The sequence below is a fragment of the Lissotriton vulgaris genome, chromosome 7 (genome assembly GCF_964263255.1).
Source record: "Lissotriton vulgaris chromosome 7, aLisVul1.2, whole genome shotgun sequence".
Lineage (NCBI taxonomy): Eukaryota > Metazoa > Chordata > Amphibia > Caudata > Salamandridae > Lissotriton > Lissotriton vulgaris.
This window is the reverse complement of record NC_141695.1, coordinates 1254513732-1254540441: the sequence shown is the minus strand read 5'-3', so window position 1 is coordinate 1254540441 and position 26710 is coordinate 1254513732. Positions and strand designations below refer to the sequence as shown.

Here is a 26710-nt window from a genome sequence, read left to right as displayed (position 1 = left end):
CCCGAAGGGAACAGTGTGGTAGAAAGAAAAAACTGTGACATAAAGCAATCTATAACAGCGAAGGTATTAGGTTCAGGCGCTGGGTGGGTCAAACATTTAATAAGTGTCCAGACTAGTCTTAATAACATGCCAAGAAATTCTCTAAAAGGTTTCAGCCCATACGAACTATTGTTCGGAATTAGAATGCGTATTCAGGACCTCGATAGTCAGATGTCAGTGGTACAAGAAGAAACAACGCACTTTGATGTAAAGGATCGTTTGGCTGTTTTACAGGAACTGAATGAAACAAGAAAATCTTTAAGCAACATAAAGTTAAAGCAACAGCCAAGTACCACTGACGAGGCACCACCAGCAACAGCCCCAGCAAGGCCTGTCTGGATTCCAAAGATTGGGGATCTAGTCAGAGAAAAGATCGCGGTTAAGAAGGAATTGGGCCTTCTTACAGAAAAGCAGTACCTGTCTTGGCAGTCACCGGAACAAGATCAGTTGTGCTACCGCCCCTTGCTGGTAAAAAGGAGAACAGAGTTGTGTCCATCGATCTGGTAAAACCACAAGCATGTGGCCTATAATCAACAGTAGGCCCAGTGGACTCCCAAGAAATAACAGCATACCCAAACTTGCAACAATCCAAGAGGTTCAAACTGAAAGACTAATCACATTCGATCAGCCTGCAGTGCACAATGAAGGACTATGCAATAATGCCATGGAACTCGTGCCTCTTGAAACACAGATTGAAACAGTTCGTCAAGAAACATCACCAGTCTACAATGATGTAGCATCAGAAAGTGCTACCGAGAGACAGATTGAAAGAACAATCCCATCAATTGACAGAACTGCCTCTGGTTATTTTCATCAACTTCGACAACTTCTCTGAAGATCAAAACGACCCCGAAGTGATGCCAGAAACAAAAAAGACTTTTAAAGAAAAAGCAACAGTACTCTTTCATCAACTAAAAGAAATCTACCTTGTTTCCCCTTGGCTAGAATTCTGGTTCGGTCTAGGTGTATTTTTCCTCCTGCTTTGGCTCATCATGGTACTATGTTTTGGGAAAATTCATTGAAGGAAAATATATTACAATGGACACAGCAAGTCAGAACATCAACCTAGTCCTGAAACCACACAGATCATCCCACGTGAAGAAAAGAGAACTGTCAACAGTAAATGTCACAGCAATTCCAATACCTGGTGGGGTAGTATGGGAGAAAACAGACTATGAGATCTATGGTCCGGTCGAAATCCTGAAGTATCCTCATCAACTGAAGGTTTCCTTAAGTGACTTTGTGACACCTAGTACATTCTCTGATGATTGGGACTTTAACAGTATTAATGACATGATGTCTGATTTAGTAATGTCAGCTAGATTCACAGATCATGATTATTTACAAGGTTCATCTAGTTATGAGCAGTTATTCTGTTACACACACTATGGTGATCACTACTTGCATAAATCTGCACAGCCTAGAAATGTTTTTATGTATAATCAATGGGAACATTGTTCTACACCACCTAAAAGCAGTTCTAAAGCATTTTTTGAGAAATTCAAATACTTCTCAGGGTTTAACACCGTTTTATTACAAACTTTTAGATAAAACAGGAATGAAAACAATGCTGACAAATTCTAAATTGATATATTCAGAAGCATTTTATGATAAAATGATCACATTTGGTTTTGATTATTGGAAAAATAATATTGAAACGAAAACAATTTGGGGTACAAAAGATTGGCAGGTGCAAGGCATTGAAGCACTATTTAGAACCTGCATGATACCAGAACAAATGTTGTTTTTAAATGACACAATACACCAAACATCTTGTCTTGGCCTAGCTAAGAACAAAGACCTTAAAACACCGTCTATACCAAAGCCAATACCTGAGAATACAACTACAGATATTGAGTTAGGCGTGTCACACATTTTACATTTCAACAGAACACATCCTGATTGGAAAAAATGGTTAATCTGGCCTACAGACACAAATAGCTGTCAAGATAGATTCCTGAATAAAACACAGGGGTTAAAAATGACCAGATTAGACTCAAGATACTCCCAGAGACAACATCCAGGGATTATAACAACATACAGTGTAGGGAAGCTCTGCCTTGAATGGCTAACATCATCCACACTGGCTGAAATTAAGCAACACTTGTCTTTACTAAAAGATGGTGCTGATTTGCGCGATTTCATTCTTGGACCACGCAAACAGCGTCAAAAGCGTTTCATAGCGACCAGTATCTATGCTGCTTACAACGAGGCTTGGAAAGTAAAGCAAATTGAAACTGCTGAGAAAATACGAGAAATTGATCGTATTAATTTGGAAAAATCACTCTGTGGTAGACAATGGGTTAATGACTGTCTTCCAGAATATATTCGTTGGACAATATTGTATCATCTGCCTTTGATGTGATAGACAGAGACTTGCTAATGTTACAACATGGCCAGTCTCAATTGCGTTCTATTATAGAATTAGGCTGGACGCTGCAAAATCTTCGTTCAGGCTATGTGCCTTGGCGTTTAATCAACACAACGTCATTATTTTCCAGTTTTAACCTTACTGATAAACAGATCAGTTTGGCACAGAAAGGAGCAGACTATACAATCCTGAGCATCGAAAAACTCGAGAGATTACCATTGACAATGTCAGAGAGTCCTGTCATTGAATGGATAATACACGGAATTATCACAATTCCGATAACAACTTTCCGATTTAAAAAGTGCCTTGAGTACATATCTGCTGGCCAGTATGGACAATTGGGTAAAGGATATGTAAAATCTGAATGGAAATTACCATACACTCATTCTTGCTATAGTGACAGCAACAAAAATGTATTTCTTAGTGGTGACAACTGTAAACATTCACTAAGCGGTATACTTTTGTGTCAGGGGATTAATTTACACGGCGCATGTGATGGAAATTCTAACAACCTTTCATGCCACCAGCTAGTCACACCTGCAACTCAGATAGAGCCCTTCTTTATGCAACTCGCAAACGGGAGTTACATTCTTAGAACGGATCACAGATGTTGTGGCCTCGTGCCAGGGAAAAGTTATCTAGTGAAAGTAACATCCATGGTCAAATGCTGTATGCAAGCATTGTTTCCGAGTGGGCCTGCAGACACAGTGACTCCCATCTGGCCTCGTCTGAATCTCTATTCTATACGAATTGATACATTAAGCAAAATGAAATCTGTGCTTTTACAGACAACAGTGCCTATAACGTCATCAAAAGAGACGTATGATCTTCTAGTTGCAAGGACAGCTACTGAAGTTCATGACCTTTTATCAACAAATTGCCCCGTGCATTTCGTAGAAATGTTCAGCCAACTCCTTAACATGTCTAGTGCAACAAGCATCCCAGACATATTTAAGACAGTCTTTACGGGACTTCTAACACCCTTCCAGGCAATTTTGGGAATCATTCCTAATTTTGGCGGTATACCATTATTTTTGGGACTCGTCGCAGGGATTTTATTTTTGACCCTCCTGCTTCGTTATGGCAAGCCGAAACTCAGACATAGCTCCCATGGGAATGGAAGAGACAATCCTAGCAATGCGCTATCGGGACAGGATAACTGACGTCCTTGGATTGGCAAGGCTGAGAGATCTAAACATGACCTGGTTCCTTTCATTCAGACCTATATGGCAGAACTGTATCTTACCGGTACTAAGATGTATGCTATGCGGCGATGAATGCGTGTTGGACATCTGTCTTTCACTTCCATCAGCAGTACCAATGGACGTCGATACTTTGCTCAGTCCAATAACGGCTCACGCATTGTGTTGTCCCCAGCGGCTACCAATCCTGATGACAGCATTCGTGGAGACTCCTGTACTACGACTAGGTGGTAACAGTGGAGCGAGTGACAAAAGCAACATCACCCAGGTACGGCCTTCTGTGAGCATTGCTGCTCCTGAATACGATGACAGCAATCATTCTCACACCTGCCAAGTTACAGCGCTATCTAATTTGGTTGAACTGTCACCTGAATTTGTAGACCAATTCTTTGAGAGCCTGTCTGATACGATGTTCTCACCCATACAGAAACAATAACTTTGGAGAAGCTTTCCGACACACAGCGTTCCCATGAACTCTGAATTCGGCCTTCAGTTTTGATCAACAAAAACTGCTAAAAGCTTTGGAACTCTATTTCCCCGGTCAAGCAATAATTCTTTTGAATTGGACATTTTTTTTAACATTCACCCTTTTTTGGCACGAACAATTCTTTGCTTAACGTAAAAACTATTCTTAGAGAACAGAAGCTTCACACTTCTATTTCTAATCACATCTAGAGACATAACAAAGTTACACCAGCCTCTAGCACACGTTATTACAATGCATTTATATGTGATGATTTATCTCGCCTTTCTTCTGTCAGAGATACTTCATGTGTAATTCTTTTGCATAATCGTACATTGATTTCATATGCAATAATTTTTTGAATGATTTCTATGCTTCAAAAAACGTACAGTACCTAAATTTCACGTATGACAAATACGCCTATTTAGAATGCATTTATGTATTTTGGGGTGGGCAATGTTACACATGCATCTAATTGCTTTAGTTTTAGTAATTTTGATGGACATGAATACGTGGAGTGGGTGTTATGTGTTTATCTAGGTTCCTGATCGATACTGTGACCTTATGCCCCTATTCGGCTATAAATCCATTTGTTCCCTATATTGGCATAACCGTTCAAGTGCGATTTTCAGAAAAGTCATCTCTGGCCTCACACGAACAGAGCCACATTCCAGCATAGCTCTCTGCCACTTCCTTTGCGACCAATTAGTGCAATGACAGGGCAGGAGCCACTATCTGATATTCCTAGATTAACACTCCGAGTTCTTCAACAAGATAAAAACTCAGCAAACCTGGAAATCCCCGCTTGCTTTGTTTTGATTAGTAATGGAACTCTAATGAGTAACTGATAACTATCACTTCCTAGTGACATCTTTAATTGACGTCTTATGTCCAGCAAACTTGCGTCAAACCCGGCACCTGTCAGGTATAAATATTACCAACGTTGCCTTAAGCAATGAGCTACTGTTGCTGTTGCCAGCTGCCTGCAAGACCCCGTGTTGGTGAAGCTAGCACTCTGTCACTGCAGCCTGCTGTCCCTTGGTGGTGAAGCTGCTGATACCATTATCGCTGCTAAAGCGCGAACGATGGTGCAGTACGCTTAGGAGCTGAACAGCCGTCCCTCTGCGAAGACATCCAGCAGATTTCAGCTGCCCGCGGACGCTGTCCCCCCTCCTTCCGACGCGCTGAAGAAGAGCCGCTGCCTTTCTCGTGCAGAGAAATCCAGCTCCGGCGTTTCCGGTCTGCCCTCGCGGGTGACAGGGATATCGCGAGTGACCCCTGAAGGAGATACCAATCCTCCATCATTCTATTCAGAGGTATGGTGTTGACTAAACCCTTAGACGAGAATTCTTGAAGCAAACCTTGGCAAAACCAACTTAACTTAAAACTACTTACTTACTCCCCTTCCACGTGTTAGGCTTAGGTCAGGCACACTGGGGTAGGCTTAGTTAGAAGCACCAGTTGAGTCTGTTAGCCTAATGTATATATGACTGTATATATGTTTTATTACTTTTAAACCATTGTATGGCTAAGAAACCATATCAATGATTTTACAGTTCTATTTCGCAATACTTATCTTACTGTACGTACTTTTTATCATAACAAGTCTTGCAATTGTGGCAATACATTTCTCTTGTACAAGAAGAAAGACTGTTCAATAAATGTTAACCCTTTATTGACAAACGCCCGTCTCTCTATTCTCTACATCTCGTGAAAGTAAACTGCACTAGACTGACTGAGTGAAATACATGTCTATTGTTTCACACGACCCTAGAGATTGACTCTTGATCTGAGGAGCAAAGTTGTCATGTTGCACGGTTGTTGGAAAGCTGAATCCCTTCTTGTCTGTGCCAGGGAAGCTGATCACTTCCCATGCAGAGAAGAAAGTTTCCAGTGACCTCTGAGCTAGTTGGTAACACACCCAATTAAGTTTAGCATAGTCAGTGGAGGCCTGGAATATCCGCAGTTCCACGTCGATACTACTGTTAATGTTATTCCAATGCGCAGGGCCTAGTGGGAAACTAGGAACTACACTACAATGGAAATACTGTAGAAACTGTTTGCAAGAACTTGACTTAATCCAAATGAAAATATTACTGTGTAAATGCAAGAACTCGAAAAATTGTGTGAAAATACGACCTTTTGATACTATCACTTGTGTTGCCTATAACGCTAGTAACATGTAACGTCGGAACATTGTGATTCATGAATCTTTGGTATCATAAATGGTAACTGTACGTTTGTGCACTATGATATATCTAGAACCTAACCATGTTAAACACTGATGTGCACACGGTATGAGCACTTTATTGTAAGAAAAAAAGCACAGTCCCCTTTCTATTCCCATGGTGATCATTCCTCCGGTATATCTGGCATAAAAACAACCGTCGTTCCAACATAATATTCTGGTGTAATCTGAGAGTCTTAAAAAATATTAAAATATAGACACTTGGACGTGGAGAAATAAGGGATCCTTCGGTTACATGAACGACCCCCCTCTGAAAACACGGACTGCCGAATTTATAAATTGCACAATGGCAACGTAAATAGCAGCGTCTTTTTCATTTCCATTTATCGAAAATATTTAAACACTATTCTATAGTGTTAAAAAGAACCGGCTAGAGAATTCCTCCCCCTGTTCTCGCCGTTGATTTTTCAGTCAGAGTAGTCAGTCCCCTCTCTATGACTAACCAACAAGAGGAGGACTCTAATATAATCAAACGTGGAAGTGCGGTTTCTTTTCAGCGGCGTCCTTGCATGACTAAGGCTTGGCTCTCTACATGCGCTGGAATTCCGGCTACAAGGTAAATTTTGTGTATATACAGTGCACTTAATTTTGTCTATGTATAGTGCACTAGATAGTCACTACGCTCCGAAAAGCGGATCGAACATATTAACTCTATCCACAGCGTTCGTATGTCAGAAATTTAAAGTGAGGCTTTGATTTTTCTCTGTCTCCATAAACAGCTACCTGAACTTATTGGCAGGAGCTACCCCAGAAGTACTTCAAAATAAGGAGTTGGATCAAGGTAAAGATTGGGAATTTGCACCCAATGTCCTTGCTTTGTACTGTGGGTCGTTAATGAACTGATAGTGCCATGTATTTATTTTTAGGTACTAACTCGATATTGCCAACCAAATATAATTGATGAGAGAATCCATCATTAAGGTAAATAATCCCTTCTGCGTCAGGTTCAGTAAGGCTAGACGTCTGGAATTGATTAAGTCTAGACGGATTATATAAAATTTGTTTTACAGGAGACTTAATAGGAAGTAATAACCAAGGACCTCTCCCCCGCTGTCTTCTACTGAAGGGTAAGCATAGACCCTGCCCGGTCATGGGCTATCTTGAATTAAATATTTTGGCCACTACGTTCGGGTAATTTTTCCTCTGTCTCTCCATAGGGCTATCGTTATCCCTTGGTTGCCCCCCTTTTTATCTTGGCCTGATGAAGACTCGCACGCCCCAGGTTCAAATTACCGATTGGGCTTAAGACGAGTCGAAACGTTGACACTACCTCCCCTTACCTTGGACCATTTATCCTTGATTTCATAAAGTGCAAAATTTTGGGAATATATTTCCGTATGTAACAACTTTTTGACTGCAATGGTTTAAAAATAATTTTATGTTTGGCCAGGTACTCAATACAGCAAGAATTACATGTCCGGTATTGTTTGATAAATAATGTGAATCTGTCCTGACTACTACTGTTAATTTCTTTTCCCTCTCATTTACTTAACACTCTAATCACTCTTTTCTCTGCACGCTCTAATCGGGCAACCACCTGTTTTTTACCTATTTGAAATAATACATTGTTTATATAAAAAAGGAATTTGAAAAGATGAAACAATGAATTAAATACATTGTATCCTTTGCCTTTGGTCGTAGTGGCTGTTTATCATTCTGCACTAAGATTATTGAGTATATTAGAGTAGACTTGATTGTTAGAAATCCAGAAACAATAATTGATTGAGTCAATTCGTACAATCAATAAGATTAGGACCATTGTTTTTTCATATCATAATATACCCAGGTCCATACCTTACGGGTTACCCCATTTTTCTTAATGGTTCACTTCACAGAAACTGCGGAAGTTAATCTGACCTGTATAACCCAAACAGTTTCCAGATCCAAAGCTAAGCTAAGTAAATAAAAAAAGAGAAACTTTGTTTTGTTTCTGTGGAATTACTTACTCAAATAGAATGTTGCAAACAGTAGTAAAGTAGTCTGTTGGCTACCATAATTCTTTATGTACTGGCCTTCATAAAGCGTTAACACTCCTAGCAAATTACCAAAAAGGTTTCAAATAATTTGTGCAAGCGATATTCTTACTTGTAGCTAGGGACAGTAACATCGACGAATATTGGCCCTGGATTGGCGTATCCTGACTTCTTAGGCAGGGTTATATTCTGTGTCCTACAATCTGGCATCAAGAACTATGTTAAAGGAGTTCATTAAGATGGGTTTGAGGATACAAATGTATACAAACTCGCAGCTGGAATAAGGGTTTGGGACCAGGCACACAGTTTGCATCACTGGACCATGTGTGTGCTCTGTTGCATCTGCTGCCTTTTCATTGCCTTACATGTGCTCCACAGCATTTTGTAGAGGTGTATGTGCTCCACAGCATTTGCTGAATTGGTGTGGATGTTGCATTACATTTGCTGCAATGGTGTGTGTAGCGCTGTATTTTCAGCATTTGCATTTGTTTATGTGTGAATGGTAGCATATCTTGTGATTGCTTCGATGACTTGAATGTGCTCGGCTGCATTTGCTACTTCGATGCGTGTGTACTCTTAGCATTTGCAGAAATTATTTGTGCTTTGCTGCATTTGCGGCTATAGCTTCTGGTCTGCTGTATTTGCAGCATTGGTGTATCATTTCTCACTTAACAAGTTTTTATTAAACAACGTATCTCTTTATTTTGTTACAAAAAATATATATATATATATATATATATATATATATATATATATATACCTTCATTGCATCCCAATTTACTTAAGGGAGACAACAGGAAGTACTTCCGAGGTCGTGCTTATATCCCCCCAGCCGCCCACCGGTAAACAAGCATTAGAAATGCAATAGGTCTCGCAGCATTAGAGTTAGTGCTTTTAGAATTGTTTATGGGTTTTTTTGTAAATCTTTAGCATGAGGTTGAGGGTGAGTGAGGGTGAGTGAGGGTGAGGGGTTGAGGGTGAGTGAGGGTGAGGCTGAGGGGTTGAGGGTGAGGGTGAGTGAGGGGTTGAGGGTGAGGGGTTGAGGGTGAGGGGTTGAGGGTGGGTGAGGGGTTGAGGGTGAGTGAGGGTGAGGGGTTGAGGGTGGGTGAGGGTGAGTGAGGGCGAGGGTGAGTGAGGGTGGGTGAGTGTGAGTGTGAGTGGGGGTGAGTGTGGGTGAGGGATTGAGGGTGAGGGGTTGAGGGTGAGTGAGGGTGAGGGGTTGAGGGTGAGTGAGGGAGGGTGAGGGGGTGAGGGGGTGAGGGGTTGAGGGTGAGGGGTTGAGGGTGAGTGAGGGTGAAGGTGAGTGAGGGTGAAGGTGAGTGAGGGTGAAGGTGAGTGAGGGTGGGTGAGTGAGAGTGAGGGTGAGTGAGGGTGAGTGAGAGTGAGGGTGAGTGAGGGTGAGTGAGAGTGAGGGTGAGTGAGAGTGAGGGTGAGTGAGGGTGAGTGAGTGTGAGGGTGAGTGAGGGAGGGTGAGGGTGAGTGAGGGTGAGTGAGGGTGAGTGAGGGTGAGGGGGCAGGAGAGACTGAGACAATCATAGAGGAAGAGTGGAGAGGCCAAGACAGTGAAGGGGTAGGAGAGAGTGAGACAAACATAGAGGAAGAGTGGAGAGGCCAAGTCAGGGAAGGGGCAGGAGCGAGTGAGACAGAAATAGAGGAAGAGTGGAGAGGCCAAGACAGTGAAGGGGCAGAAGCGAGTGAGACGGAAACAGAGGAAGAGTGGAGAGGCCAAGACAGAGAAGGGGCAGGAGAGAGTGAGACGGAAACAGAGGAAGAGTTGAGAGGCCAAGACAGGGAAGGGGCAGGAGAGAGTCAGACAGAAATAGAGGAAGAGTGGAGAGGCCAAGACAGTGAAGGGGCAGGAGAGAGTGAGACAGAAATAGAGTCCATAGCAATGTAGCTAACATGGCCTACGTTTTCCAACTAATTTTAATTGCAAAAAAGCACTCGAGTTCCAACAGTAACATCCTTTATGTACAACCATTACTTCACCAAAACCATAGGAGTAGTGTAGGTGACACCAACCGCGCTTTGCCCCACCCCCCACACATGACATCACAGGAGGTGGCATCATTCAGTAATGGTTTCACAAGTGTGCTTTATGAAGTTTAACAAATCATTGCATACTTTAATTCAGGTTTATGTTGTTATACCAACGGTGACTGCTGCTCACACAACACAGTTCTGGACTTTACACAATAAAGAACAGTAAATGCTCTGGCACCCAGGATAATGTGCTGCAAGGCTAAATACTTACAAGGTCCCAAAGGCAGGACCTATTGGCTATGCTTGAAAAGTTACAACTTTGATAGATTGATAGGTTGCAAACGTAGTGTTTTGTAGAGATCATATAGGTGGATTAATGTAAAAGGAATGACCGCCTCACTTTTGGGAATGCGTGATTCTTTGAAGCAGGAGAAGGCATTATTTTGTGTTTCGTCACTGCTGTGCACAGGCCTACCACCCTTAAACGTAGACCATGTGACCTATGTACAAGAAGAGTACAGTCCTACACTCTGCACCACCCTCCAGTGCACAAGGGCAGCACTGCTTGGGTGAGGTGCCCTTCGGCTCACCACAGATTGGATGGCCTGTGCAAAAGGACAGAATAGTCGATGCGTTGTTCCTAGCACCAAATCCTCCACGGACTGCATGGTCTGTGCACAGGAGCAGCACGGCCAGTAAATATGATCGGCATAGAACAATCCCTTTGTGTGTAGCCGTAAAAGTGACTATTGAACCGTTTCTAAGATCGTCTGTCACCGCCTAGCAAAGTTTGAGTTGTTGCCGGGAGGCAGGTGAGTGGAGGGGGAGGGGTGCATCGCTGGGGGACCTTTTCAAGCAAAACCACAGAAAGAGTATCCAGGGTTATCAGCAAAGTCATTCCTTCAAGGACAAGCAACCGCCAAAGGAGGATGAAGAGAGCGTGCAGTGCTGCAAACCGGAGAGGAGGAGCAGGCACTACACGGACAACAGAGGTGGGCAGATTCATGTGGCAGAGGGTTACTCAGCCGACCTCGAGATAGAAGGGCCGCTCCTCTACCGAACCCCTGCAGAGATAGACTAAGGGGGGTCACAAGGAGCCTACACCACTTAAGAGGGGGGCATAAGTGGGCACAGAGCAACCCTGCCTACCAAGAGAGGGATGGGTTCCTTAAAGACGGGACAGGATGAATACTTGTAGGGAATTCACTGACCCTTAAGCAAAGCAGAATAGGCAGATTAAAAATATCTAAAAAAAAATAAAAAAACACAGAACACACCCACGGAATTCGCCGACTCCAGCCATGATAGACACACTGAAGCGGCAGAGAAACCACTCCCTCCGACTCCTTGAGATGGGCGCACTAGCACATGGATGGGAGAGTAGGTAAAATGGTAGAGGGTGGAGAGCACCAACCCTGATGCATTCATAAAGGTCTGAGTTTACTTGAATGGCAAAAACCTTGTAAGAAATGCTAAGAAGAAGAGCAGGGGGCCAGGAGCTAGGAGCCTTCATACAGAAGCGAGTAGGACTTGAGGCTCAGTCCAGCTCTGTCTGACATGTGCACTAAATGGGGTTGCAAATTCCGACTAAGCTGCTGGGCCTAAGGACAGCAGCCCCGCCCAGCAGCAGTAATTATGTACTTTTGTTACAATCACAGCATTCGCACGGGTGATGCGATTGTAACAAAAGTAATGAAAACGAAAATAAGTTTATTACTTTTTGTTACAATCAAGTCACCCGCGCGGGGTGCTGTAATTGTATCAAAAGTAAATAAATAGAAATCAATGTTCCCCCTATTTCTTTACTTTTGATTCAATTGCGGCACCCACGTTGTTGACGAGATTGTAACCACAGTAACGAAAATGAAAATAAATAATGGGCGACCGCTTTCAGCATGTACTGCCCCTCGCCTCCGCGTCTCTGCACGCAGACAAACCTACCTGGTGGTGTGCTTGCGTGTCCTGCCAGGAGAGGCGAAACTCAGGACAAAAAAGAAAGTGAAAGCGCGCACACCGTAGCAGGAGACCGTGCCTGGGGCCTCTGGCAGCCTGACGGGCGGCAGGAAATATGATTAATGAGCAAGGTATAATGATAAAAGGGACCTGATTAGCACCTCAAAAAGGTCATAGATCAAAGTAGCATGCATTTCATGACTCCGCAATCACTGCATGCAATCTGTGGACTGGGAGAGGTAAACTGGAAGTCAGGAGGAACAAGACATGCAGCCGCGAGACGCGCTCTGTGGTGGGGGAGGGGATGAATGTTGAAGGCGAGCAAGACTGAGAGGCGGATCTGTATACACTGTCCCTTCAAGGATCATAGGGAGCGTGCAGCCTGAGCGAATGGTAGTCAAAGTTAAAACAAGCTTCTCAGCAGTGGCCGCAGGCTGCCAGTGGGAGGGAACGAGCGAGCATATGGCGAGCGGCGGGGGAGTCTGGTGCGAGGCGCGGGGGGGATTGAGCACACAAAATAGGCTTGCAGACGGCGTTAGACGGAAGGAAGAGAGGGGAGGGGGAGGAGAAATGCGACACGGCGGGAGGGGGCGGAGCGGGTAAAGAAAGACGGACGTGCACGCGCTTTTAAGGTCAATGCGCATGCGCATAAGCTCAATGCGCATGCGCATTGACCTTAAAAGTCACGGGCACTGCAAGGAATCGCCACGATTCCTTGCAGTGTGGATAAAGAGTGGATAACTCGCAATACTCTCGCCTTGCTCGATGCGCATCGACAGGCGAGACCTAAAAATGGTGGGGAGCCACGGCCAACTGCCAATTAGGTCAAGGGAGCCACGGGTCAAAAACGTTTGGGAACCACTGTCCTAGCTGTATGTTCCCACCGTCGCTCCAATGAAGTCACTGCTCAGCTCGCATCCCACTTCACCATTACCATTCTGGACAGATGTATGTATCTCTCTGTCAATCATGTAGCTGGTCTAGTGACACAGGTGGCCCACGGTCCCCCTCTGCCCATAGTTATTTTTTTATATTAAACCAGAAAATAGGATTCCAATTTTCCGTGCTTGCATTAAACCTTAATCAACCTTAAAATATACCACTGTTCCCTATAATTAAAATTGCAATTCTGTGCAAGGTACAAATGTATGGAATGCAGTCGATGTATTTTTTCTCATTCAGCTCCAACCAATTTCGCCTGGCAACTATTCTGCCACATTGACGTAATATGCTACTTTGTCTACAAAGTATATTTGTGTAGAACAAGCACTTAATTGATACATAACACAGATTTTGGAAATCGCCTCTAATCCACGGTTAGCGTGGTCTCATGCTGCTCCTCCTCCCTGTTACACTCGTCACCTTGATCCGCACTTCGTCTTCTCGAGCCCTGGCCACTCTCGCATGCACCCCACCGTTCTGCCCCCGGGCCTGCGCTCTCCGCGCACCCCCGGCCCCTTCTCACCTCTCATACTCCCTCGCGCTGACTCCTCATTCATCCTCTGGAGCGCATCTTGGCTCAGCCGCTTCAGCGGGAAGGACCCCAGGCTCCCTCCTGTTCCGGAATATGCTCGCGCACACTTCCGGGGCACGAGCCGGTACTTCCGGGAGATCTACAGGAAACGTTTCTCGCAGCCAGCGAAGTATACTAAATACGAGCATGCGTAGAGAAGTGATGCAGTAGCAGCAGCGCCAGCTTCCTTGTTGTTTCTGGGGAGCAAGAGCCTCATAAAGCGAAGGTGACTAAAAGGAGCAGAGAGAAAGGAGTAGAAGAGGTAAGGCAGCTTTATGTAGACGACTTTGAGCTAGGGAATGGGAAGGGCGAAAGAGCCTGGGTGTAAGGTGTGGAAAACGTGTGAACGAATTAGTAAAGGGGGGGGTGCTGTTTGGGGAAGGTAACAGTAGGCTCGAGGAGGAAATTGGAGGGCAGTTTAGGGGATACAGTGTTTGATGGTGGAGCTGTTGCTGGAGGTGGCGTATCGTCTAATGCAAATGGGAGAGTGCGGTTTGTGGTGACGTGCAATTTGTATGATTGGGCAGGTGGTAGAGGAAAGTGATGCTGTGAATACCCAGGGTAGAGGGGTCTGATCTGTTGATGGTGGCTAGGAAAGTGATGCTGTGAATACCCAGGGTAGAGGGGTCTGATCTGTTGATGGTGGCTAGGAAAGTGATGCTGTGAATACCCAGGGTAGAGGGGTCTGATCTGTTGATGGTGGCTAGGAAAGTGATGCTGTGAATACCCAGGGTAGAGGGTTCTGATCTGTTGATGGTGGCTAGGAAAGTGATGCTGTGAATACCCAGGGTAAATGGGGTTGATGGTGGCTATGTTTTGGCGGTGGGAGTCTTTTTATGCGGCATCAGTGGTGGCTGTTAAACGGGTTCTGTATGGCAGTGCTAGACGTTAGAATGGCCACTTGGCATTAGACTCAAGTTCTGAACAGTGACTAAAAAAATTAAGGACAAGATGTCACTTTTGCAGACACATCTCAGAAGGTCAAGCAGTAAGTAAGAGATAGAAGACCAATACATGGACATGTCAAAGTAGGTTTATGCTCATTGGTTTGTATAATACATGGCAGCATTGAGCAAACATTCACTGCCTTTTTTAACTGAGCTTATTTAAAGATGAGTACCTAGCTAACATAGGTACACTAAACAAAGTTTGACATAAATCTTAAAGGGGAGTTGTCACACAATTCTGGCACCTTACCGTAAGTGAAACTAACTAACCGAGGCAGTGGTCGTTAATGAACATGGAGTTCCGGTATACAGGCTGTAGTGCTGCTACTAGAAACAGGACCTTCATAACATGGCAGCAATCTGGGCTTTTCGTGCCAGGCCCTGCTCTTTACAGGGTTTTTTGCTGGCAATAATAAATCTATTTATGGAGCACAAAATCAGGCTTAGCCTGCTTTTGATAAATTCTCGAAGGCAGGTATCCTTACCTAACCATAACATGTCACTATAAAACCAGAGATCGGCCCCCATCTCATTGGTGACCTGCACTCCACAGAATATTCTCAAAACGTGACTAGAAAGGGAGAGAAATGTAGAGTAAGTGGTTACAGCGCATTTTTTAGGAGATAGTACGTGTGTGTGCATGTATTTGTATGTGTATTTTGCGATGATTGTTTGCGACAAAACTGTTGAATGTTTCAGTCAACCTTCTCTCAGTGCTATTTGCTTTATTTACCCTTGCCTCCACCATCCTAGAAATGAATTAGTATAGGCCTGGACTTTTACTGACTGATACCCAGAAGTCAAAATTGTAGCTGCAGAGAGACCCAAAGTAGGTGTACTTAGTTTGACTCTCACTTTTCTCTTGGTCTCGGGTTACACACATAGCATCATAGTCTGTCTCGCCAGCCTAATTGGCAGCGCCCTGGCATTGTGGAGTGACAATCTTACAGGCAGAACTTCGAGTCCATGCAGACTAGAGTGCTGCACAAGCCCGCTGTTTATCATCACATGACGCTCTGTAGAAAATGGAACCTTGCCGAAATTGCAGAAAAATACTGTATGTGGTCAGCTTAATAGCAGAGAGTAGAGTAATTTTAGGGCAGGCCTCGAAAACTCATACATATTTTACTAGACCTGCAGGTTTAGTGACCTAAATAATCTACTCAACCTATTTGTAATGCTCTTGACCCATAAACCCTTTTTCAATGATGTGATTGTGGGCAAATATTTTAATTCATTGAGCTGCCATTTTCTTCATTATCACATATGATAGCACCTTCAAATGTGAGGGTTCAGCATGTTTGCTGTACAGAAAACTCTTTTGTTTGTTTTAATAGACTAAACTTATTTCCATATATAATTAAATCTAGCAGCATGTAGGATACACATGACCCCTGACTTGCCTCTTAGTTCATAACAGCATTGTCATCAGGGCGGGGCAGGAATGTTTCTTAAATCATGTTTAAAAACTATCACTTTTAATAAATACATTACTGAAGGATGGAGTGGTAACACACTCATTTGTAATCAGCAGATTTTACATTGAAATGGCCACACACTTTCCCACCGACATGCAGCTTTACTGATCAAACTATATAATGTACAAACAATAATGTTTGGAAATAGTTTCTGCAAAAATGTGTCATTTGTGTTCTGGTTTGTTTTGCTCCTATATAACTCTTTGTGTGCATCACACTTCTAAATTAAAAAAAAATGCTTTTGTAATTCCTTATATCTTTTGAAATAGCTGTAATGTTAATTTACAGGCTATGTATATAAATGTTGTGTTAGAGAAAAATAACTGACTTCTTCAGACAGATCACTTGACAAATGCCTCCAACTCTAGTAAGAGAGAGAAAAATAAACCTCATTTTCTAAGCAGCAATTAGTTAAAAGACAAACTGACATTTGACCTCTTTCCTTGAACAGACAGCCAAGGTGTCAAGATAAAAATAAGATTTAATTACATCTTTATTGCTCATTCACTTTCTGAACAAACAGAACACCTCTTCCTTTCCAGCCTAAGTTTACTCACTAGATGGGACTAGTAGGTTGTAAAAATAGCTCGACCTGATACAATTTTACTCGCAATTGCGAGTGGGCGAGTAGATTTTTCGAGGCATCTAGGGGCAGTCTGTAATTAGTGGACACGCGGTTGTCCTGTAAGATTATATAGACAAATACCAAGAATAGTAGTGGTTCACTTTACTGCTCACACTTCTGATATCTAATGTGACCTACAGCTACACTATCGAATATCCATTTTAAATTCTACGTTTACATTTGTTAGTGTAAAGTTCTTTCTCCTCTAGTTATAAGCGAACTAGACGATTACTGTTTGTTTACTGAAGGCAAGAAGTAGTAGCCACTTTCCAGGGTCAAAAAGGACTGTAGTTACTACTCAAGAAACATGTTTAGCCTTAGAACTTGTACAAAAATCTCATGATTTACATTTTGCTGCACTAGTCTATATTGCTGTCTTTGCTGTAGCCCAAGACCTTTGCACATTATATATGGACACACTTGCAAATTACACACCTCATGGTGTATAGAAGAGACCACCATGAGGTATTTCTTCTAAACAGGGGTTGAATTACATTAACATACTGTCACCAGAATCTTTCTGTGTAATTTTGATAATTTCATTCTGTTTCTCTTCTACAGGTGAACGTGCTAGTTTGGTCCCTACACCCCCTTATCAACAATAAAGCCTTTAACGTTGTTTTCTAAACTACCCCTCACTGACTGTGCAATACCTGCTGTTGCTGCTGTGGAGGAGCAAGGGAGTGTGAAGCACTGGCCCTTACAGGCTGTGCAGCAGAGATGAGTGGACAGCGTGTGGATGCTAAGGTGGTGATGCTGGGGAAGGAATGTGTGGGCAAGACCAGCCTTGTGGAGCGATACGTCCATCACCGTTTTCTCATGGGGCCATATCAGAATGTAAGTGTTTCTATCATTCCCTATTTCTCTATGGAGCGCTTCTGCCTGTATATGACCTCCTTTACCACTTTGTCTGAATTGTTCTCTTCTCACTTTTGTGCAAAGGTAAGAGTTCTCACTAATTTTGTACTACTATTGATTTTAGTCAGCCTTGGGTCCACCTTGACCGAAAAAACAGCTGGCTCACTGATCTCATCTAGTCGCGGTTAGCTTTATTGTTTACATTTTTGTAATATATGGCATTAAGAAACTGTATACTAGTGAGGCATAACTCTGTCATAGCCTAACCCCATCCAGGTGGGTGCCCCCCTAAGGTACATTCATGGGCTTGCTACGTTTCTTTCTTTTGCCTAATTGATCAGCACTGTCATTTCTTCCTTTACCTTCTCATACCTTATTCGCTAGTCATTCTCTAAATCTTTTCAAATTATTGTCCTTGACCCAGCACATTCTCACACTGATCTGTAGCGTCATGTATTCGATACACCTGCCCTTACCCATACTCAGTTCTTCTACAGCAGAAATGCTGTATTTCTGTGATTTCTCCAACCATCATTATTAGCTCAACTCATATCCTTCCTCTGTGAGACTCTTCCTCTTCTCTAGCTGCCGAAAGCTGTTCATGTTGTTTGACTCTCAGATGTGTCTCAATTCCTTCATTGCCAGATACCCATTTTAAATTTCACAATTCCTATTTTTTTAGTGATAAGTAATTCTCCAGTTTTGAGTAAACTGGACTTTTGTAACAGCCTACTAGAAGAACTTCCAGCGCACACTTTATTGCCTATGGACCATGTTACCAGATTGGCCACATGCATACATTTTTCTCTCTCTATGGTACCCACCCCCTCTGCCGTAGATGTGCCAGCTAGATATTGGAATCATTTTGCTTCAGCTTCGCTCAGTTCTTTTGATCTCATCACATACATGTCCTTGGACTGTATTGTGGAGTGTGTTCTCTGTAACATAATTCAAATATGTATCTACTTGAGCTTACTGGGAACACATGAATTTCGACTTAGACTTTACATATAATTATTAACTAGAATGTAAACCAATTGATGCAGTGCTTCATCCGTTTGTATGCTCCAGTCCTCACCTTCCTTTTATAACTCCCCTTAAATATGGTTGATGTATAGTCACATCAGCATTTCAGTAAGTTATATTCCTTATTTCTGACATTTTTTTGTAAGAGCATTTCTGATTTGTAAGTTTCATGTCTGTGTTCCTGTACCAAAAATAAATAAATAAAATGTGTTCACCAATTCTAAACTTCTTTTAACCATGTTTTTTCGTACACAACTGTCCACGCCAAAACACAAGCCTTCTTTCACCTTGTGTGACTATCCCTAACAAAGTGGTTGTTGCCCTTTAAGAGTGACATTTCTGCCTCCATCATGTTGGATGCTCCCTGTCTGTGTCGTCTATCAGTTACAGCTTGTATCAGAAGCTTGTACCATTACCAACTCAGACTATGTGTAACTGCTCAGAGCAAAATACACGTTTCTAGACTGCCATCATCTGAACATGAGGTCTTGTTACTGCCCTTTCTCTATTTGTATAACAGCAGTATAATAGGATATGAATGTCCATTGGGTGTGTCCATCACCGTGGGCTCCTATCCTTACAAATAGATACGTCTTGTTACTGCATAGTCTGAAAAGATCCACCCATTGGCATGTATGTGTTGTTTTTATGGCCATGCACTTGGAGGCTTTGACCCTGTGTTTTTGTGCATGTTCCTTTTTAGGTCGACCCTAGACAGTGCATGCGCTGTCTCCCGACATGCTGTATTAATTCTGTGGGCTTACAGCCTGTCTCTAGCTTCTGATTGGCTTTTTTCCTGTGTCTTTTAAAAACGTTGCTTCTAATTGGATAATGATTGCTGCTTGTCCCACCGGTTTTTCTCAGTTGTTGACTCCGTTGGATCGCCCCAGGACTTGTCCTCTTCCACTTGTGCTATTGTATGTCCTGTCTTTGAAGCTTTTTTTAGGTCTCGCCTGTCGATGCGCATGCGCATCGAGCAAGCGAGACTATAGGGGCTTATCCACTCTTTATCCACTGCAAGGAATCGTGGCGATTCCTTGCAGTGCCCGTGACTTTTAAGCTCAATGCGTATGCGCATTGAGCTTAAAAGCGCGTGCACGTCCGTCTTGTTTTACCCGCTCCGCCCCCTCCCCTTCCCGCCGTGTCGCATTTCTCCTCCCCCTCCCCTCTCTTCCCTCCGTCTTGTTTGTTTATTTTACCCGCTCCGCCCCCTCCCCTTCCCGCCGTGTCGCATTTCTCCTCCCCCCTCCCCTCTCTTCCCTCCGTCTTCTTTGTTTATTTTACCCGCTCCGCCCCCTCCCCTGCCCGCCGTGTCGCATTTTTTAAAAATCCCCACTGAAGTTTGCAGTGAACAAAATATGTGAAGCAAAACATTGAATCAACGTGTTTCACAATAGAGCGATCATTCCCTGTTACGGTAATATTATAAAGGATTTTAAATCTATTAATATTCAGCGCAATTGTGCACTACCCTTCCTCGTTACAGCGCTTGAATACTGAGCTCCAGTCTAAACAAGATCTTGTGACTAAATAATGATATATGTTCATTCCTTTCCACCAAGACACATAAAGAGCTGCCCCTGGCAGTCCTCTCTTGTCCCGGTTGAGGGCACTGTAAACTATAGTCCAGGCACTAATGATACTTAGTAACCACGAAGTTAAGAGCCGCACTCATTCCTTGTGATCTGGAGCAATGAGTGAATTTTAGAAGAACTTGATAACATAACGGGCTGTTACATCAAAGGCCCCTTCTGAGCAATATATTTGTTACGTTACTTTAATGGTTACATTTGTCCTAGGTGTTACTTTTTACACCGTTGTTGAGAAACCTGATGAGAGCTGTTAGAACTCCTGGTAGCTGCCCTGAGACCCGAGCCATGCATGGGTGCAAGGATCGGGAACAGAGAATGCAAGGCTCTCGTTTAAGCTTATGACGCACTTGTCTTCACAAGAAAGTCAGATACTTCACAACAACCAGGCCTCATCAGCTGTACCTCAAAACAACCAGGACTCATCACCCCTCTCTCACAACAACCAGGCCTCATCACCCTCTCTCACAACACTCACTCTCACTCACCCTCAACCCCTCAGCCTCACCCTCACTCACCCTCACTCACCCTCAACCCCTCACCCTCACTCACCCTCAACCCCTCACCCTCACTCACCCTCACCCTCACTCACCCTCAACTCCTCACCCTCACTCACCCTCAACCCCTCACCCTCACTCACCCTCACCCTCACTCACCCTCAACCCCTCACCCTCACTCACCCTCAACCCCTCACCCTCAACCCCTCACTCACCCTCACTCACTCACCCTCAACCCCTCACCCTCACCCCCTCACCCTCACTCACCCTCAACCCCTCACCCTCACTCACCCTCAACCCCTCACCCTCACTCACCCTCAACCCCTCCCCCTCAACCCCTTACCCTCACTCACCCTCAACCCCACTCACCTCAACCCCTCACCCTCACTCACCCTCACTCACCCTCAACCCCTCACCCTCACTCACCCTCAACCCCTCCCCCTCAACCCCTCACCCTCACTCACCCTCACTCACCCTCACTCACTCACCCTCAACCCCTCACCCTCACCCCCTCACCCTCAACCCCTCGCCCTCACCCTCACTCACCCTCAACCCCTCACCCTCACTCACCCTCAACCCCTCACCCTCACTCACCCTCAACCCCTCCCCCTCAACCCCTCACCCTCACTCACCCTCAACCCCTCACCCTCACTCACTCACCCTCAACCCCTCACCCTCAACCCCTCACCCTCAACCCCTCACCCTCACTCATCCTCACCCTCACTCACCCTCAACCCCTCACCCACCCTCACCCTCACTCACCCTGACCATCACTCACCCTCAACCCCTCACTCACCCTCAACCCCTCACTCACCCTCACTCTCACTCATCCTCACTCACCCTCAACCCCTCACCCTCACTCACCCTCACTCACCCTCAACCCCTCACCCTCACTCACCCTCACCCTCACTCACCCTCAACCCCTCACCCTCACTCACTCACCCTCAACCCCTCACCATCAACCCCTCACTCACCCTCACTCACCCTCACTCAGCCCCAACTACTCCCCCTCACCCTCACTCACCCAAAACCCCTCACCCTCACTCACCCTCACCCTCACTCACCCTCACCCTCAACACCTCACTCACCCTCACCCTCACCCTCACTCACCTTCACTCACCCTCAACCCCTCACCCTCACTCACCCTCAACACCTCACCCTCACTCACCCTCACTCACCCTCACTCACCCTCACTCACCCTCACTCACCCTCACTCACCCTCACTCACCCTCACTCACCCTCACTCACCCTCAACCCCTCACCCTCACTCACCCTCACTCACCCTCACCCTCACTCACCCTCACCCTCACTCACCCTCACCCTCACACAGTGCAATAGTTCTCAGACCATTTCAGTTAGAGCTTTTAGAAATGTTTATGGCTTTTTTTATTTGTAATACTTTAGCATTGGCTACAGGAAACAAAAATGCTAAACATTTACAAAAAAAACCCATAAACAATTCTAAAAGCACTAACTCTAATGGTGCGAGACCTATTGCATTTCCAATGCTTGTTCTTTTTTACATTCACACCAAGCACTTCCAGTGCAGCACACCACAACTCCATGCTTTATCTTTAAGTATAGTGGCCGCACCTTTCTTTTGTTCTGCAAGGCTTGCCCACCTCTATTTTAATTGTTCTTTGCTCAGTCTCTACACGAACCCTACAATTAGCACTTTTCTTTCTGTGGGCGACTGTTTGTTCCTGGGGCATTTTCTTATGTATCCAGGCTCTTCTGTGTGCCTGGATTTTGCGAGAATTTGGGGTCCATGTTCCCACTCTGTGTTCTTAATGCGCCGGTATTTTTCTTCCATCTGACTCACTTCCTTTGTATCCAGGCCCGGGGGTTCCCTCTCCTGGGTCCCTGCTCCTCTCTGGGCTTTCCAGACCGCCAGCTTTGCACATACTGAGCTTCAGTGGGCGCCACTGCTGGCTCCATTCACTATAATCCACCTCCTGCTGTTTCTCAGTGCAGGTAAGTCTGTATGCTGGACCGGTACTATGAGGAGGAGGAGGTATACGCTATAAGGAGGAGTGGCAGACAGGCGCTTTAAGAGGAAGGAGTAGGTGCTATAAGGAGCCGGGGCGGGCACTGTTGTAGAGTAAGGTACCAGGACACAAGCAAGCTCCCTCTGTCTCCCATCACACCATCATTCGTGGACATAGACATTATGTCTCACTTTATGGCTTCTATGTGGGGGCACGAGCGTCGATACATCTCCTCCAATATCCCTCGCCCCGGGAACCCATTGGTGTCACAATTGGCGCCCCTTTGGCCCTTAGTGTCACACAAGAATGTGATCTTCAGCATTTCCTGTCTTCCACAGGAGGCACCCTTAAAAAACGAACCCTCTCCCCCGCACCCTACGATGACAACCTTTGCTGTCGCTGAGGATTCCAATCATTACAGCCCTTCATCGGTTACCATGAGCGCAACCCCTGGGTGGCATCACTACTCTCCACAACCCTCCCACCCCAATTCCTTCCACCCCAGGGTGTGAGTTATTTCAACTGAAGCCATCGGTGTATATCTCGGGACGACATCATTACTGCCCCCCACTCCAGTCTTTACTGCCACACTCTGGCCCAGCACTCCAGCCATCCACCTACTGCACCCCCCAGCACTTCAACCCTTGTGTGCCATGACTACATTACCGACATCTCGGGATGTAAATATTTCAGCCCCTGCCTTGGGGATAAGTCCTACCAGCCCCCCATCCCTTTTTACTGTGAGTTCAGGGTGCCCTCATTACACCACCCCCTTCCGCACCCCATTTTCTGCAGCCCTGTGTAGAGAACTGCAGCTCCTTCCACTGAAGGGTTGTCTGTCTGCCTGCTTGTCATTCTTCAGGTGTCTGACATGATAAAATGCAGAGCAGATACTCCTGTCCCTGTAACCAGGTCGAGCATTCTCAGACCGTGCAATTCAATCACTGCCATGTTGAGGCTTCTGCAGCGTGGCACAAGGTGAAAGTGGTTATCATGCCATACGCAGACACTGGTTAGTCCTTGCATGTCGAGATATATTAATGTGCATGGACCATATGCAAACAAACGCGGACCTCTTTAGATATATGTGCACATTACATCATATATTGTTTTGGCTGTTGTACATGGGCCCTTATATGAACGTACAGACTTGCGCCTGTGTGCACTCACAGGCTGCCGTGTGTGCATTGAGACGTGATACTGCTCGATATAGGCACATGCAGTCAGCAGTGTGTGTGGATCGATCTGGGCATACTCGTGAGCGGATATATACTTGTACACGTTTCTATATATACACATATAGAGTGGTATATGCGCTCGTTTTATGTTGTCAGCGTTTCTATAGTTTAGTTATTGGTGGCTCGACGAACGTAGCCGCTCCACATACAGACTTGTTTGTGTACGAAAATCGATGTACACACATACATCCTTGTATATGGCCAGATGCATGCAGACTTGTATGTGCTTCGATATTCATACCCATAGATTTTTGTATGAATCAATTTGTTTTGCGAAGTAGATAGAATCATATTCATGGTTTTGAATGCGAAACAGATTATTCTATATAGAACAATATGTGTACAAACAGGTTTGTGTACGTATGATGTATGTAAATGTATGTATAGGCATTTATATAGCGCACTACTTACCCGGAGGGTCCCAAGGCGCTTTGACCGCTGCGAAACCCTTCCTGGCTTCCCTGAGAGATGGTCCCTTAATGGGTATCTCCAGGGTGAGACCAGGCATCCCCGGCGGTCTGGTGGGGCCGTTAGTGAAGATGAGGCAAGCTAATGCCCAGAGTTGCCGAGTGTGATCGCTGATCAGAGTGGGCACCGAGGCGAGAGAATTATCGAGTCCGCTGACCCTGGTCGAGAAACCTGCCGCGCCGGGATTCGAACCCTGGTCCCGGGCCGTCCTCTGCTCTCGGGTCTGCCGCCTCTAACCAGTGAGCCACACTAATTCGCTTTGATGAATATGTATATGAGTATTGTAAATTGATCGCTATAGTCTCATGTAGATTAGGAGATTATTGATCTAGGCACACTTGATACGTGTTTTCTATGAATATCTGTATACATGCATGTGCATCTATAAATTAGATCCAAACTTGTACACCGATTTGGTATATTGACATACAGTTATCTGAGGGTCGCCAAATAGACATGCATAGCCATTTACAGTGCTTTAATTGGGCCGGTACTGAGTACCTGCACTTTTCTATTTTGTAAGGGAAAGTGCATGCACGTCTCAAGAAAAATGTAATACTTTTAATTGGGGGGTACCAGCACTTAGTCAGAAACCAGCAGGTACTTTGGTACAGGGTCCCTGCACTTCTGTTTTTCATTTCAAGTATTGGCCATATAATGTTCTGCACACTGATAGGTGTGCCGTGGTGCACAGCAGGCGAACATTAAATGCACGCAAGTCGTTTTGGAAACCCACCCCCTTCCAGTGCAGCTGTATTAATTCCATTGAAGAGTGATCATTTAATTTGGGGTTTTTCTTTTTTTTCTTTTTCTTTTTTGGTGGAAGGAGGGTAGGGCGACGATATTAGAACTTTATTACAGACTAGAGATGACCCCTACTGTGGGCCAGCACTCACTCTAATTAAACGTGTGAGACAATGGAGGAATTCACCATGGGTAGACACATCCCATGTGCACAATGTCCATGATCAACATACATCACCACGCTCAGGCACCCATCTTAGGCACACAGTGTGTGTGAGCTAAATGCACATGTTCATAACACGCTGATCCCAGGGACACACTGAGTGTGTTAAATGCAGAAATCCATTGGTAATAGGCATATCTCAGGTGCTAGTCACCCCACACGTGTGTTAAATGTACTTAACATGTGCGTCAGCTCCTACCTATGCACACAGCGTGTACTAAATATATGTGGAAATTCATAATTTGGAGGTAAATCCCAGGAGCAGGAGCAGGCAGCGAGGTAAATGGGCGCAGTTCCCCAATTGACATATCCCAGGTACACAGGGTGTTTGTTACATGACCACATACATTAAGTTGACTTAGGCTGTTCCCAGGGGCACATGCTGTGCATTGAACACATAGATACACACCCGGATATGCAAAACCAAATGCATACACAAGTTGTATATCAAAAGCGCAAGCACATTCCCCAATAAACAGATCCCAGGTGCACACGGTGTGTTAATTGTACACCTGCTAACACAGATGGGCAGGTCTCCGGTAAATACAGTCTGCAAAGCCAATAGCTCTAGCTAAACACTTACAAGGTCCCAAAGTTGAGACATGTTGGCTATGCCAATGCTTATTTATTGCCTTGTGTGGAGTGCTAAACTAATTCCAGGAGTGGCGCTATAAATTCACAGCTGTAGTTCACCTGCAGCAATCCTATGCATAAAATGTATATTGTACAGAACTGTATTGCTTCCTAACTAGGATTTCGATATATAACTACTAGTACGTACATACTTATGTGAACATTAGCACAGGCTCAAAAAGTAGTATTAGCCCAGTCGGCGTATTTTGCAACCCGCTGGAAAAAAAACACATTAACACTAAACGTTACATCTTCTTACTCTTCCCTCTTCACCTCCGCTTTCCTCTTGCTCTCCCGCGCATTGTTTTCTGTTGTTGACACATTTTGACCTCAGTTGATTTGAGCACTCTGTTATTCACTTATTGTCCCCTTTTGCGTTCACAGTGGTTAAACACCTTCTGTAGAGAGATGAGTGCAACCAGCAGTCTCTAGATCAAACTCGGCAGGGCCAATTCACTCTTTCATGCTTGAACTCAATAAAACAAATTCCATTAATATAATTAATAATTTGCTATAAGTAGCAAAATGTCATTCAGTTTTTGGTTTTAACCAGCATCTTTATTAATCAATATTTTATTACTATGACTTATTTCATGGAGATTTCACCATTTCGTGAGACTTTTACGAGCGAAAGCAGATGCCCTTTTCTTC

General features: G+C 44.5%; 2 protein-coding genes across 2 annotated transcripts in view; one reads left to right on the top strand and one right to left on the bottom strand.

Annotated features, from left to right (window-relative positions):
• The window catches only part of PRELID1 (PRELI domain containing 1), a 90350-nt gene extending 76511 nt beyond the window's left edge, over positions 1-13839 (bottom strand). The window contains exon 1 of the mRNA XM_086931781.1: positions 13698-13839. The gene's annotated coding sequence lies outside the window, so the exon portion shown is untranslated. The remainder of the gene's footprint in view (positions 1-13697) is intronic.
• The window catches only part of RAB24 (RAB24, member RAS oncogene family), a 235674-nt gene continuing 222802 nt past the window's right edge, over positions 13839-26710 (top strand). Inside the window, exons 1-2 of the mRNA XM_086931782.1 lie at positions 13839-14007; positions 17357-17632. Of these exons, the coding sequence (XP_086787908.1) occupies positions 17516-17632 (117 nt within the window). The 5' untranslated portion in view covers positions 13839-14007; positions 17357-17515. The remainder of the gene's footprint in view (positions 14008-17356; positions 17633-26710) is intronic.